Source organism: Oculina patagonica, chromosome 10 (genome assembly GCF_052425735.1).
Source record: "Oculina patagonica isolate OP01 chromosome 10, crgOcupat, whole genome shotgun sequence".
Taxonomy (NCBI): domain Eukaryota; kingdom Metazoa; phylum Cnidaria; class Anthozoa; order Scleractinia; family Oculinidae; genus Oculina; species Oculina patagonica.
Genome location: NC_135767.1, coordinates 18,650,209 through 18,663,429, shown reverse-complemented (window position 1 = coordinate 18,663,429; position 13,221 = coordinate 18,650,209). Strand labels below are relative to the sequence as shown.

General features: G+C 37.6%; 2 protein-coding genes across 2 annotated transcripts in view; both read left to right on the top strand.

Moving 5' to 3' along the window:
• Positions 1 to 13,221, top strand: part of LOC144629069 (monoacylglycerol lipase ABHD2-like) — a 155,964-nt gene that overhangs the window by 62,242 nt on the left and 80,501 nt on the right. The gene's annotated exons all lie outside the window — the stretch shown is intronic.
• On the top strand, positions 188 to 12,103 carry LOC144629030 (ceramide kinase-like). The gene is made up of 12 exons (XM_078487187.1): positions 188 to 320; positions 1,418 to 1,663; positions 2,883 to 3,011; positions 3,829 to 3,892; positions 4,711 to 4,856; positions 5,465 to 5,539; positions 6,015 to 6,192; positions 6,843 to 6,923; positions 8,178 to 8,242; positions 8,439 to 8,632; positions 9,391 to 9,620; positions 10,281 to 12,103. Exons 1-12 carry the CDS (start codon positions 200 to 202, stop codon positions 10,366 to 10,368), a joined length of 1,617 nt encoding a protein of 538 aa, XP_078343313.1. The 5' UTR covers positions 188 to 199; the 3' UTR covers positions 10,369 to 12,103.

Here is a 13,221-nt window from a genome sequence, read left to right as displayed (position 1 = left end):
TTTTTTTTAAATTTACACTTTTTCAGTGTTTTTAGTGTTTTATAACGCCGTTTTTCAGAATGCCTTTCCCTTCCTCTCCCCTCCCCTCCTCTTTTTTACCTAATGTCCTCCTCCCCCTCCCTCCCCAAAACCTGATTGACTTGATTGCATCAAGAGAAGTCCCGGAAACTAACTCCTTGCGGCAAAAGAAGAAACAAACATGGCGAACAGTTGTGTTGCGTTGCGGTCTGTATTGAATGTTGACGGGAAGTCTTTTGACGTGGTTCTGTCTGAGAAATCTCTTTCATGGGGCCATGTTGGAATTGAAGAATCTGGGTTAGGTAAGCAAATCTTACAATGTTTTCATCGCGAATGTACAAACCGGAAAATATCAAGAATTTCCTAATATGAATCAAATAATGCATTGCAAAATGGAGACGGAAGCGTTTTAAAATATTATAAGCTTGCTGAAACCCGCTTTCACGCTGTGCAAAGATGTTGCAAGATTTCTACATTCGTCTTAAATCTGAGAAGTGAATGAAAAATATGCTCAAAGGGTTTTCAAGATTTCCATTCAATTCAAGAGTAAATAAAAAGATTTTTCGCTTCCTTGATGCGGCTTCGATATGTAGTAACTGAATTTCAGTTCGAAAGTTCGCTTCGATGACCGAAAAAAATCCTACTGAGTTAGCATACGAAAGTAACTCTTTAGCGTATCATTTATTCATTCTCGTAAAAATCAATGTTCAACACGAACTTATTGAGCTGCATGTATCTTAGTAAATGTTTACATAGCTGGTCAATAAAAAAATTAAAAGCTTATTGAATTACATGAACTAAGCTAAAAAAAAAATTATTAACTCGATCAGAGTGTCATGTTACAGGCTAACTAGCTAGGCCATTAATTAATCAGATTTTCAATCTACAGTTTAACCTCCAATATATAAAATTGAACTTTGCCATTTATGGCCTGATTTTATTCCATTTTTCCAATTTTGATATCAAAGGGACTATATATGTCACGGAGATTTCGCAGATTTTCGGTCTAAACTGTTCTGAAATTAGTGGAAGGCAACTTAACCCATAAAAAAACAATATCTTTGAACATCTTAAGGAAGATAATTACTGTAACCTTAATTTGCGGATAGAAATCAAGCTACGGCTATAAATATCACTTGTTTGAAGACGCATAGAAACAATTTGAAAATATTAGCCCAACATTTTCAAATTGCAATCCGTTTCCATCAGAGCCATCCGCAACCAATAATATACTAGTTTACAGTTTCAGTGCTCGAATATAGCAATTTCTAATAAAAATGGACTATTATTTTTAGGCTTCATGCGACACAAAATAATATAAATTTTGGCGGTTTAAAAATCTGGTAAAATCCGTGACATTGTCCCTTTTATAAAGCTTATTAATTTTTCTATTTTCCAGGAAATGCATGCTTCAAGAAGTCATTGCCTTTGTCAGAGGTTTTTGCAGTTGTTCCTCATAACGTCAAAACGAGCCATTCCACAGAAGGAGAAATTGAGTTAACGTCACTGAAAAGCACCTCATTCTGTGTTTACGTTGTCAAGAGAACAAGAAAACATAAATGGCGAGATAAAACATTTGTTTTTGATTGTGAAGATGAGTCTTTGTGTCAAGAATGGATTGATGGTATACATAACATTCTCTCAGGTACACAATCTTTATTAAATGCATTAAATCTGAATGGTTATTACGGTAAATACATTTGCATGCATACTATGTCTTCGAAATCACCTCATTATGAAAGGTTAAAATGTTCTGTACCTCCCTGGTTCTCCTTATCCTAAAGGTCTCCGCACACGTGGGAACATGTCGCGGGGATATGTCGCAGCAACATGTAGCAGTGACAAAATCATACGTTGTAAATTAAACATGTACACTGAGGGGACATGTAGCAGGGGCGTTAAGCAGGGAAATGTAGCAACAAAAAAATCACAATGTGTACATGCGCAAGAAAATGGAGCGGGGACGTGTCACAAGGACATGTCTCAGTGACCAACCCTCGTGTGTGCTGATAATTTATGGCTCGCACAACACAAATTTTGCAGCAGTTTTGTCCCTGTGACATGTAACTTGCACAGAGTTCAATTCATTGAATATTATTGCAATATTTGATCAGTACATTATAGAGTAAATTCGTGTAACCCGGTTTTTATATGCTAATGCGCCATGTTATATTTTAATGAGCTGTACAGGAAAACAGAAAATTGCGGACAATTCATAAGTATTATTTGCATGTGGAAGTCAGGTTAAAATTCAAGCATTTACCAATATGTAAAAACCAAAATAGACAACGGGGATTAAAATTTATCATGCCTGGAATTGTCTTGCGACGTTAGATAAACATTTCATATTCAACATCGCGTAAAGAAAAACAAATTAAACTTGACTATAACACAATTCTGCGCGCACAATCCAATGGGGAGCTTTAGCAAATCACGATGACAAACAACTTTTGTTTAGCAAACAAAAGGTTTAATGAGCAGGAAAATAGCTGTGCACGTGTTCTATTACTCTTGGCAAATTTCTTTCCCGTCTTCTGAAAAACAACAACGTGAAATGACTAAATCCTTCGTATTTTCGAAACCAGACCGCTGATTTTTCGATTTAGGTTGAACATGTTCTTGAACTGCTAAAAGAAAGACACTAGCTTCCTGTTTATACTTCTAACTATTAAAGTGATTTCTTTGAGGTTTTCTGACTACTCGTGTATTGATTTATTGTACATAAACATTAGAATATTATACGACTCATTAACATATAAAAAACGGGTTACACGAATTCACTCTTATGCATTCTGATATCAAAGCTTGCATTACAATTACAGCTATACTCTTTACAGTTTATGCTCATTAATTCATGTTTCTAGGTTTTAACAGACCAAAAAGATTGCTTGTTTTTATCAATCCAATTGGTGGAAGAAAACTTGGTCGTAAAATATACATGGAACAGGTGCAACCATTATTTGAACTAGCAAAGATAAAAGTTGATATAATTGGTGAGTACATGCTGTAATAGCCTGCGAATACAGCTGTCTCTCATTCGCTCCTGCTACGAAGTTCCGCTCTTCATTGTGGGAGGAAACGAGAGGCAGCCGTATTCGCAGACTAATAATGTACATTAGTGCAAAGAATGAGAATCAATGTACATGTTGTGATTTAAATTTATTTTTGGTTACAGTGTTTTAAACCAGTTTGAACTGATTTTTTTTTTTTTTTTTTTTCAGATCATGATATAATGAATATGAGGCAATGAAAAATAAAAATCAAACTGGTTTTAAAAATTTTAAACCAAAGTTAAATTTAAACCACAACATGTACATATGTGTACATGTAATGTCAAATACACAATACTACAACTTACAGTACATGTAGCTGGCAGTTATTTATCAATGCATTCAAGATTCTAACAAAAATACAGAAATGAGACAAGCTATTTTTCAGCACAGTAATTAATACAGACTGAACATACAAGTACTATCTTCAGACTAAGATTGCAAGCAGATGTTTGTTGAACGAAAACAGAAATATAATTGTAGGTGATAATGAGGACAATTCCATCATCTTCCCCAGACAAGAGAAGGAATTAATGAATATTAATTGACAAATGAAAGCAGTCAAAATCAGGAGAAAAGGCGTAATTGTTTGCTTGAATTAATTCCATTGTGAACAAATTAAAGGTGAACAATTACCTCAGATCTGCATTTTGTGGTCTAAATCTTGGTTGAAAAGATGCAGCTACATGATTTAGCCTTATGTAGTTAAATGTAAACCCAATTTTTGAAGTAAGGAAGTAAAATTGTGTATTTTTTTTAGTTACTCAAAAGGCTAATCATGCCAGAGACTACCTTCTAGGAGAAGGATTAGAGAAAATTGATGGGTAGGTACACGATTGTAATCATTTCGAGTTAAGTTTTTAATTTTTAATGAAACCTTTTAACAACATACAGTTACAGTGAGCAGCAAAACAATCAGAGAAACTGCTCACAGAGCCGAGACCCAACTGCCAATTCTCACAATGTCAGTGTCATGATTTGTGGTCTCATTGCAACAGGGTTCGCACACGCCTTGAAAGTCTTGAAAGTCTTTGAATCTCAAAATAAAAATCAAGGCCTTGAAAGTCCTTGAAATTGGTTTTCAGTCCTTAAAAGTCCTTGACTTTTTCATTGAACGTCAAAAGGCTTCAAGGCAATGAGAAGACCGCCAAAATAAGCGATTTTTTTAGTTCTTCAGCAAGCACATCAACCGTTGATTTGGCCAGGGGTAAATTTCATGAAAAAAAAGTCCTTGAAATTTCCAAGAAGGGTCCTGGAAAGTCCTTGAAAAGTCATTGAATTTTTGGCCTGAAAAAGTGTACGAACCCTGTCTGTCTTAAAATTATTGGGACAAAATTTAATTTTGAAATAAAAGAAATGCACAGCTTTAAACAAAAGTAAAAAAAATAAAATTATTTTTAATACTGCCAGTTCACAGAAAAATAAACCTTGTTCATTTTTCAGTGAATGCAGGTCACCACATTACAATCTGGGGCTTTATTATTTTTTTGTCAAGTAAATAATTATTAATCAGTGCACTTGATGTTTGCACAGTACCTGTGGCCAAGACCATGCAGTGCCCCTTTACAAACATACATGGGTATCCCAGAGTAGCGGTTTAAAAGTTGCCGTCATCTTTACTTGAGTTGTGATGTGTTTTCAGGGTCGTCTCTGTTGGTGGAGATGGCATGTTTCATGAAGTGTTGAATGGTCTTGTCATCAGAGCGCAGCGTGACGCCATGTTGGATTCAACATCCCGTGACTTTCAACCAGTACCTCTTAATATCCCTATAGGAATTATCCCAGCAGGTCAGTGGACATTCCTCTAAGTATTAAATACAATAAATAAGTACCATATTTATTTGATTAAGCACCCAACTCTCGAATAATCACCCACCCTTAAAGTAGGATAACCCCCCCCCCCCTCAAAGAGGAGTATTGATTATTGAAAATGACTAAGTGCTACCATTAAAGAGACTTCTTTGAAGACAGCGTTTTCTACAGTGTACATATTTTACAGAAACTTTGAATGAACAGGCTTTGGTGCATCTTCACGTTTTGTTATTATTTATTGTTTTGTTGCAAAATAAACTATTATATTGAAAGTAATTGCTGAAAATGGTGAAAATTTAATAATCGCCCGCACCGACCAGCTCGGAAAAGCGCCCACTCTCAAAGTCCAAAAAAACTGACCTATTAAGAAATCAGGCAAGCTTTAAGATTTCCTTTTGTTTCAATTACTGTACAACCCTGCAGTGTATGCAGTGCGTCATGGAGTGCAATGTGTCTGCAAATGCATATTTCTGCCTGCTGTGTCACACTGCCTAATAATAATGTTTTTTCAGGGGTGTGAAACAAAAGGCAGAAATTTGTCTGGATTTGTGAACTAACAAAGTACATGACTTGTTTGTTTGTAGGGTCAACAGATGCCATAGCTTTCTGCACAACTGGAAACAATGATCCAATAACATCAGCCCTGCACATCATTTTAGGTCAGTTACACTTCAATGTACACGGACATGTTTTTATCTGTGCATGCTTGATCTGAAGTCTGTGAAGGCAGCTGACTGACAAATGGGCAGACTGATGGATGAAAGAAGTGTCAGACAGAAAGACAGTCAGAACTGACTGACTGATAGGCAAACGGACGGACTGACTGACAGGCAAAGAGACGGACGGACAGACAGACTGACTGATGAGCAAACAGACAGACTGACTGACAGGCAAACGGACGGATGGACTGACTGACTGACTGAAGGGCAAACGGACGGGCTGACTGGCTGACTGCCTGACTGATGGGCAAACGAACGGACAGACTGACTGACTGAAGGACGGATGGCAAGACAGACAGACTTATCAACTGACCGTTTACTAACTGACTGACTGACAGACAGACAGACAGACTGACTGACTGACTGACTGACTTACTAACTGACTTACTAACTGACTTTTTTATTCATTTGTAAGGTGACAAGCAGCCTCTCGATGTCTGCTGTGTCAAGAAAAAGAACGAGGTGTTACGCTACAGCGTTGCCATGGCAGCATATGGATTTTTCGGTGACGTCATGCAAGACAGTGAGAAACTTCGTTGGATGGGTCCCAAGCGTTATGACGTGTCAGGGTTTAAAAAATTCATGTCAAACAGGTAAAAAAAATAATCTTATCTTTAATATTCTCTTTAGTATTTGCGCTATTTTTAGACAGATGATAAGGTTTGAAAACTCTTTATTTGCTGTTAGCCTGTGCATTTATAATGTATCAGTCAATTCCAAGCGAGATCATCCACCCGGGCAACCCCGGGCATTTGACCGCTACTGAGGCCCAGATAGTGGGGAATTTGATCAAACAGAAGCCCGGATGATCGGGCATTTGACCGTTGACAAAATGTGTCAAAAACTATAAAACGCTAGCGAGTTCAAGCGCGCGAAGTTAGTATTTAGTTACGTTAATGTAAAGTACCTAGTTTCAACGAATCTATCCTTTCCTATTAAAATTGGCTGATAAATAGGTCATGAGTGTCTGTTTACACCAAGTGTTAACGAGAAAGTAACTGGTCGTTAGCGAATCCCCTCGTTTTCGTAGGCAAAACGACTGCAATTCAACGAGAAAACCGACTCACTGTGACATTTCAGACACGACCGGTGGGGCATTTGACCGTGCAACTGGCCCACATAGTGGGAAATTTGATCAGACATTTTCAAAAAAGTCAAATGCCTGGGGGTTTGCCCGGGGGGGGGGGGGGGGGGTGATCTCGCTTGGAATTGACCGATACATAAATCCACGCTGTTATTACAGGGGCTACGAGGGAACTGTAACATTTCTACCGGCTCAAAATACAGAGATCAGTCCTCAGGACAAGAGTAGATGTCGGACTGGGTGAGTAAATCAATCATATACAGTAAAAACCCGCGTATAAGAACAAGTGGATTAAGAACACCCAGGCCTGATTTTAGGAAATAAAGTACCATTTATATAAGAACACATTCAGCCTGAAAAATGAAAGTTTTTCTTATATGGAAAAATATCAAAGATCAACACTACTTTTCATTGCACACATAATAGTTCCACCCCAATTACAGTACAGTATTGCCTTGATTTATCAATTTTATTAAAATACAATTGTGTGCATATATATTGATTTCATCTATTGGTAGCCTAGTATGTTCCTTATTTTAAGAAACTTTTTTTAAGAACACTAAAGAACACTTACAGGCTGATTTTGCAGATTATAACCCTTTATATAAGAACCAAATCAGCCTGAACCGCCAAAATAGGTGTTCTTATACGCGGGTTTTTACTGTAGTAGACAAAGGCAGACCCCTCGTGCTTCAATAGAAACAACAACACCTTTGTAGGAGCAGTAATTTAGATTTTGGGTGCTCTTATGAAGGGCCAATATTCTGGCAATGGCTCTAAACGGGTTTTTTTCGTCTTTGAATGTCAAGGTGAAATTTCTACTCAATGGAATTTGTTAAACTGGTAGAGACTTTTGCATGTGGTTAACGCTAAAGGAAATACATACTACCTTATTATAGGAATATAACGAAGCATTTTAACAACGCGAACAAAATGTACGCGTAATAAAATTAACGCGAAGTGTCGAAAATTTATGTTAACATGCATTTAATTAACGCGAATTATCGTGTGGTGTGTGCTAACATGCAGTTAATTATCGCGAATTTGATGCGTAGTAATTTTTATTGCAACCTGTGCTATTTTAAAGACAAAACAACAACGTCCAGCAACAGAACTTGAGGTTAATTCTGATAAACCATACACAACAAAGATACTTAAACAGACCAAATAGTGACTAATATTAAATGAATGGATCCACTGGCTCTGTTATTCCTGCAGCTTTGACGGAAATAAAGGTGTCTTAAAATAACAATGCTGTAAAGTAGTGTGATTTTAATTAACAATGACGTAAATTAAGATACATGAAATTAACGCGAATTTTTGAAATTCGCATTAATTACATGTATCGCTAATTTCCTATAATAAGGTATTTCAAAATATGGATATTTCAATTTTAGATCGATTTTTTGTTTTCCGGTGAAAACCAAAGCTTCCTTGAGTAATTGTAAGTTGTTGTTTAGTACTTGTGTCATTGCTGTTTTTATTTAATATCAGGTGCAATGTTTGTAACGATTTTTGTGACACAAGTGTACAGCCAAGCTCTCGACAGTCCTCTACAGGTAAGAGACTGTTGAATGAACTTATAGTTACTCACAATTTACTGCCAATAACACATCTTTGTGTTTTCCTTTACCATGCCATGAAAGAATCTTACGGATTTCAACAATGCCATGGAAAGTAGCTTTTCTATTCGCTGAATACAACGGTAGTTTTGTACTTCAGCTGAAAGGATAAATACTTGTCTTGTCTTATCAGGTTGGCATTCCATCAAAGGTCGCTTCATCAGTGTGATCGGAGCAAACATCTCATGCGCATGCGCCAAGAGTCCTGAAGGTTTATCGCCCACTGCTCATCTGGCAGACGGCTGTTTGGACCTGATTCTTGTTAAACACACCTCACGGCTGCAGTACCTGAGACACATGATCAGACTCTCATCTAAAGCTGATGCGGTATGCGCTCTCCTACGTTTTGTAGCATAATCCTGGGAGAATTCGGTTAACAATCATTTGGTCCCCTTTCTTTCGATGCCAATAAGGGAACGCTCCCGTCTTGCTGAAGTGCCGCTAGGGGAGGGGGAAGGGGAGAGGTCAGCTACCCCCTCCCCATTTTTATGCCTGAAAAATATGACACCCAGGGTTCGTACAGGTCATGGAAAACCTGGAAAGTCATGGTATTTTAGAATTTCATTTTTCAGGCCTGGAAAGACATGGAATTTAGGTTTGGGTCCCTGAAAGTCATGGAAAATGGTATTGATTGTACAAAATAAATTAGGCAGGTTATTTTTTGAGCAGAAACAGGTAAAAATGTACCCGAAATCATGATTAGTTTTGAACATTTCCAAATTCAACAGAAAACTCTAAAAAGTCATGAAAAAGGTCACGGAAAGTCATGGAATCTCAAAAGCTTAAAAGAGAACCCTCAGCTGAGGCCTAAAGGACAGCAAATTCCCCTAGTTCACCCCCCCCCCCCCCCCCCCCCCCCCCCCCCCCCCTCACCCAGGCCTTGGGAGTACCTCTAGATCCGATACTGACAGTGTCCCTGATTGTGGGATGCTGGGAAATGGCGCTAGTCAAGAAAAGTCTGCTTACAAAGGTAGCCAGGTTTTCAACTTAGCTGACTAGCATTCTTCAACCCCGAAAAAAAAAACGTAGATCTAATACTTTACCCTGGCCGGTTTCTTTTTCCTTCCCTTTTCCTCATTGAACAGTTTAACTTTGACTTTGTGGAAGTTCATCGCGTCCGTGAATTTTATTTCCGACCACTTACCGAAGAGAGCGAGCTTGGTGACGAGGCCGACGGTATCGAGGAGACTGGCGCGAGAGAAGATGACGAGGAGCGGCTGGCCGCTAAAACGTCATCATCTACGTCACGACCTCGCGCCAGGAGCATATGGAACGTGGATGGAGAGCTAGTAACACATCCCGCCATACACATCAAGTACGAATTGCTCCTTGTTCAGTAAAATTGTATAATGCTTATAAAACAGTGTACCCCTGTTTTGTTCCCAATGCAAAAGTGCCCAAGTTGAAATTTGAAGAAAAATCCCAGATTTTTTTTAATCATGACCACGTCCCGTGAAAGTACTCTAGTAGCTTTCATTTGAATGGTCACACACTAGGGTTTTATCCACAAATTTAAAGGGTAGCACCACCTTGTACAGCATAATAAACAGTACCACATGAAAGAACTGCTCGATAGCTTTCATTTGAATGGTCACATACTAGGGTTTCATCTACACACTGAAAAGTTAGAACCACCTTGTACTGCGTAATAAACAATACCACATGAAAGTACTGCTCGATAGCTCTTAATTGTTGTCCAAAAACAAAAACACAAAAAAAAACAAAAAACCCAATAATTGTTGTTGACACACTAGGGTTTCATCCATAGTTTTTAAAGTTAGAACCACCTTGTACAGCATAAATCACAGTACCACATGAAAGTACTGCTCAAAAGCTTTCATTTGAATAGTCAAACACTAGGGTATTATCCACAGACTGTGTCAAAAACTTTTTTTTCTTGAACAAAACATTTTTTCAACAGTTGCTTGCCTGTTTGTACATTTCCTCACTTTGGTTATTGTATTTTTTTTTTCAGGGTACACCGTCAACTTATTCGCCTCTTTGCCCGAGGAATTGAAGAATGCGAAGACACTCCTTCTTGTACAGTTTGCAGAAGACGTTGAATTTAGATTGAATTTCAGAATTATTTTAAGCAAATCATAATGTATTAGAAACTGTTTAAGATCAAAGCCGGGTAGCTTTGAGCTGGTACCGCTCCTGGCAAGCGTTGTTTTTGTATTTACAAAGACAATTTATAAGAGTTTTCCAATGAAATTGGGGTCACAAGATCTAAATCTAAATGATAATACTACTTGATATTTAATGAGTTGGGCAAATCGAACGGGAAAACCTTTTGCAGTCATTTAGTTTTCGCTTAAGAGCTGACGTTGGTGGATGTCACGGATGCTGACCGAAAGACAAAAATTTCTTTTTTTTTTTCATTCGTTTACCTTCACACTTCGGACAATGAAGTTCTTTTAATGATTTGACATCTTTGATGTTGCGGACGTAATTGCGCCAAAACGTGACAAGAGTTTCCAAGAAAGGGGAAAATGTATTTCCAAAACTCAGTTACCGTTTGGGAACGTCTGTCTTTTTGCCTGTCTAGCCAAATTTCCCGTCGCATTGTCCAATTTATTTAATAAGCAAGCTCAGCCAAGTTTCTGTTATGAATTTACGACAGTGATATATTGCGCATGTCAGACGCGAGTTTCCGCTGGTCGGACTCGTGAATGGCTCAATGACTGAATGACAGATTTAAGCTGTTTTGGATAAAAAATATATCATCGGAAACTCAGCGCTTGTGAGTTTTTATTTAATTTTAAAAAGGAAAATTAAATTATTGGGTACGTATTGAGACGAAGCACAGCAGGGGAGCTTACCTTATTCTGAAATCATTTCTCGTCTAAAAAATAACCCATTTAGTTATAAACTGCGTGTGTTAGTAACTTAACTTTTACCAGAGGCGCACAATGTTTTGGCCGGCGGGTACTGAGCACGATTCTCGTGCTGAGGACACACCAGCTATAAGATTTGAGAGGCCCTGGGGTCGAAAATGTTGTTATTTTCAAAAATAATTTAATGGTAGTGGCTTTAACATCTCACTATATTGAGTGGCACTTGTAGAACCACGGAGGCTCATTTGCAGATATTTAAGAGGATGAAACAGGAAAAAAACTCACCTGACATTTAATCATACTTTTGGCTGGGCAAATATTGATATTTTGAGCTGCCAATTTTGATTCCACTTGCCAATTCGTTATGTTCACTAATTGAAACAATAAAACCAACTTAAATTGTTTGTTATTAGTGTGTAAAGTAAACAGGCCAATTTTCAGTTTTTTGTTTAGCAGTTCATAATTATTTGCCCGGCCGTATGTGAAAATCGAGCAGCGTTTGGCGATAGCCGACCAGCTGTTTTTTCGAGCCCTACCTTTGTAATTAGTTTAACCAGAAATTTTCTTCAGGATATCAAAGAATTATGCAAGAATCAACTTAAAGCCCTATCTATCACGAAATGTGCGCATATTTGAACGGGAATTGAACAAAAAATTTGTCCGTTGTGTTATCTGAAAAAATGGATTTCGGGTCGGGCGTTTCCTTTATTGTTAATGTTTTTCTATTGAACTGCAAATGTTTCCTCTTAATTAACCACAATTCAAGTGGAATGAAAGGGAAGTGCCTTCCTATCCCTTTTTTGAAACTGCTTGGTGTGAAAACGAAAAATATTATGAAATGCTTGTAAGCCAGTTCTGACTAACCGAATATATAAGTAGTTAAAAATTATTGTGTTGACGTATTTTGTCATGAATTAATTACACGAACAAAAAATTAAAGATATATGGTTGTATAATGTTACATCTGTTTGACATCTTTAATTTTAAATAATAAAGATGATAAATTTTATGCTCGGTGATAAATAATGAAGATGATTTTTTTCAACAATGACACGAGCATGGGGCAAAGAAAAATTCTGAGTCCCCGACGGGAATCGAACCCATGGCCTCCCAGATACCGGTTGGGCGCTCTAACCAACTGTGCTACGAGAGACTCGTGGTGAGCTGGGCCATCTACCAGGTTGATATGTGACACGCGTCCTGCATACTGCTAGGAAAAACTTGTTGAAAAAATCATCTTCATTGTTTATCACTGAGCTTAAAATTTACCATCTTTATTATTAACTGCACACTTGATGATTTCGATATTGCTGATCCTAGCAGTGTGCAGGACGCGTGTCACATATCAACCAAAATGGCCCAGCTCACAACGAGTCTCTCGTAGCTCAGTTGGTTAGAGCGCCCAACCGGTATCTGGGAGGCCATGGGCTCGATTCCCGTCGGGGACTCAGAATTTTTCTTTGTCCCATGCTCGTGTCATTGTTGGAAAAAAAAAATTAAAAAAACACCTCTTTATTATTTATCACTGAGCTCAAACTTTACCATCTTTATTATTTACTATGGTTGTATAATGTTACATCTGTTTGACATTTCCAATTTTGCTTGTTCTTTTCTCTTTTAAGTTCTTTCTTTGTTTATCCTGAATTTCCTCTCACTGACACTTTCTTCCACCAAAGTTAATTGGCGTCTGAACATAATCTTTCAGGATCACAACCAAATATTTATTTCAAATGAATTGATTTTGCCATTCAATTGGTAATTTACGCAAAAAGACCCCGGAAACCCTGCGTAGGAGTCGGCAAAGGCTATTACACCACATGAAAAATAAGTGTTTTTTTTTTAATTTCTTTTTTTTTTCTGAAAAAAAAAATAGAATAGAAAGGATTTTCTATAAACTTGTGCCTTCCCTTTCCCCTTCTCTTTTTATGTTTTGGGGATTCATAACTGTTATTTAGTCACGGAGAAAGTAATGTGGCATTTATCGCCCGCGCGAGGTGGTGATTTTTAAATATATAAAATTCGTGGGGGAGTTCTCTATAACTCATTTGAAACCACAATGATTCATATTAAACCCATCTT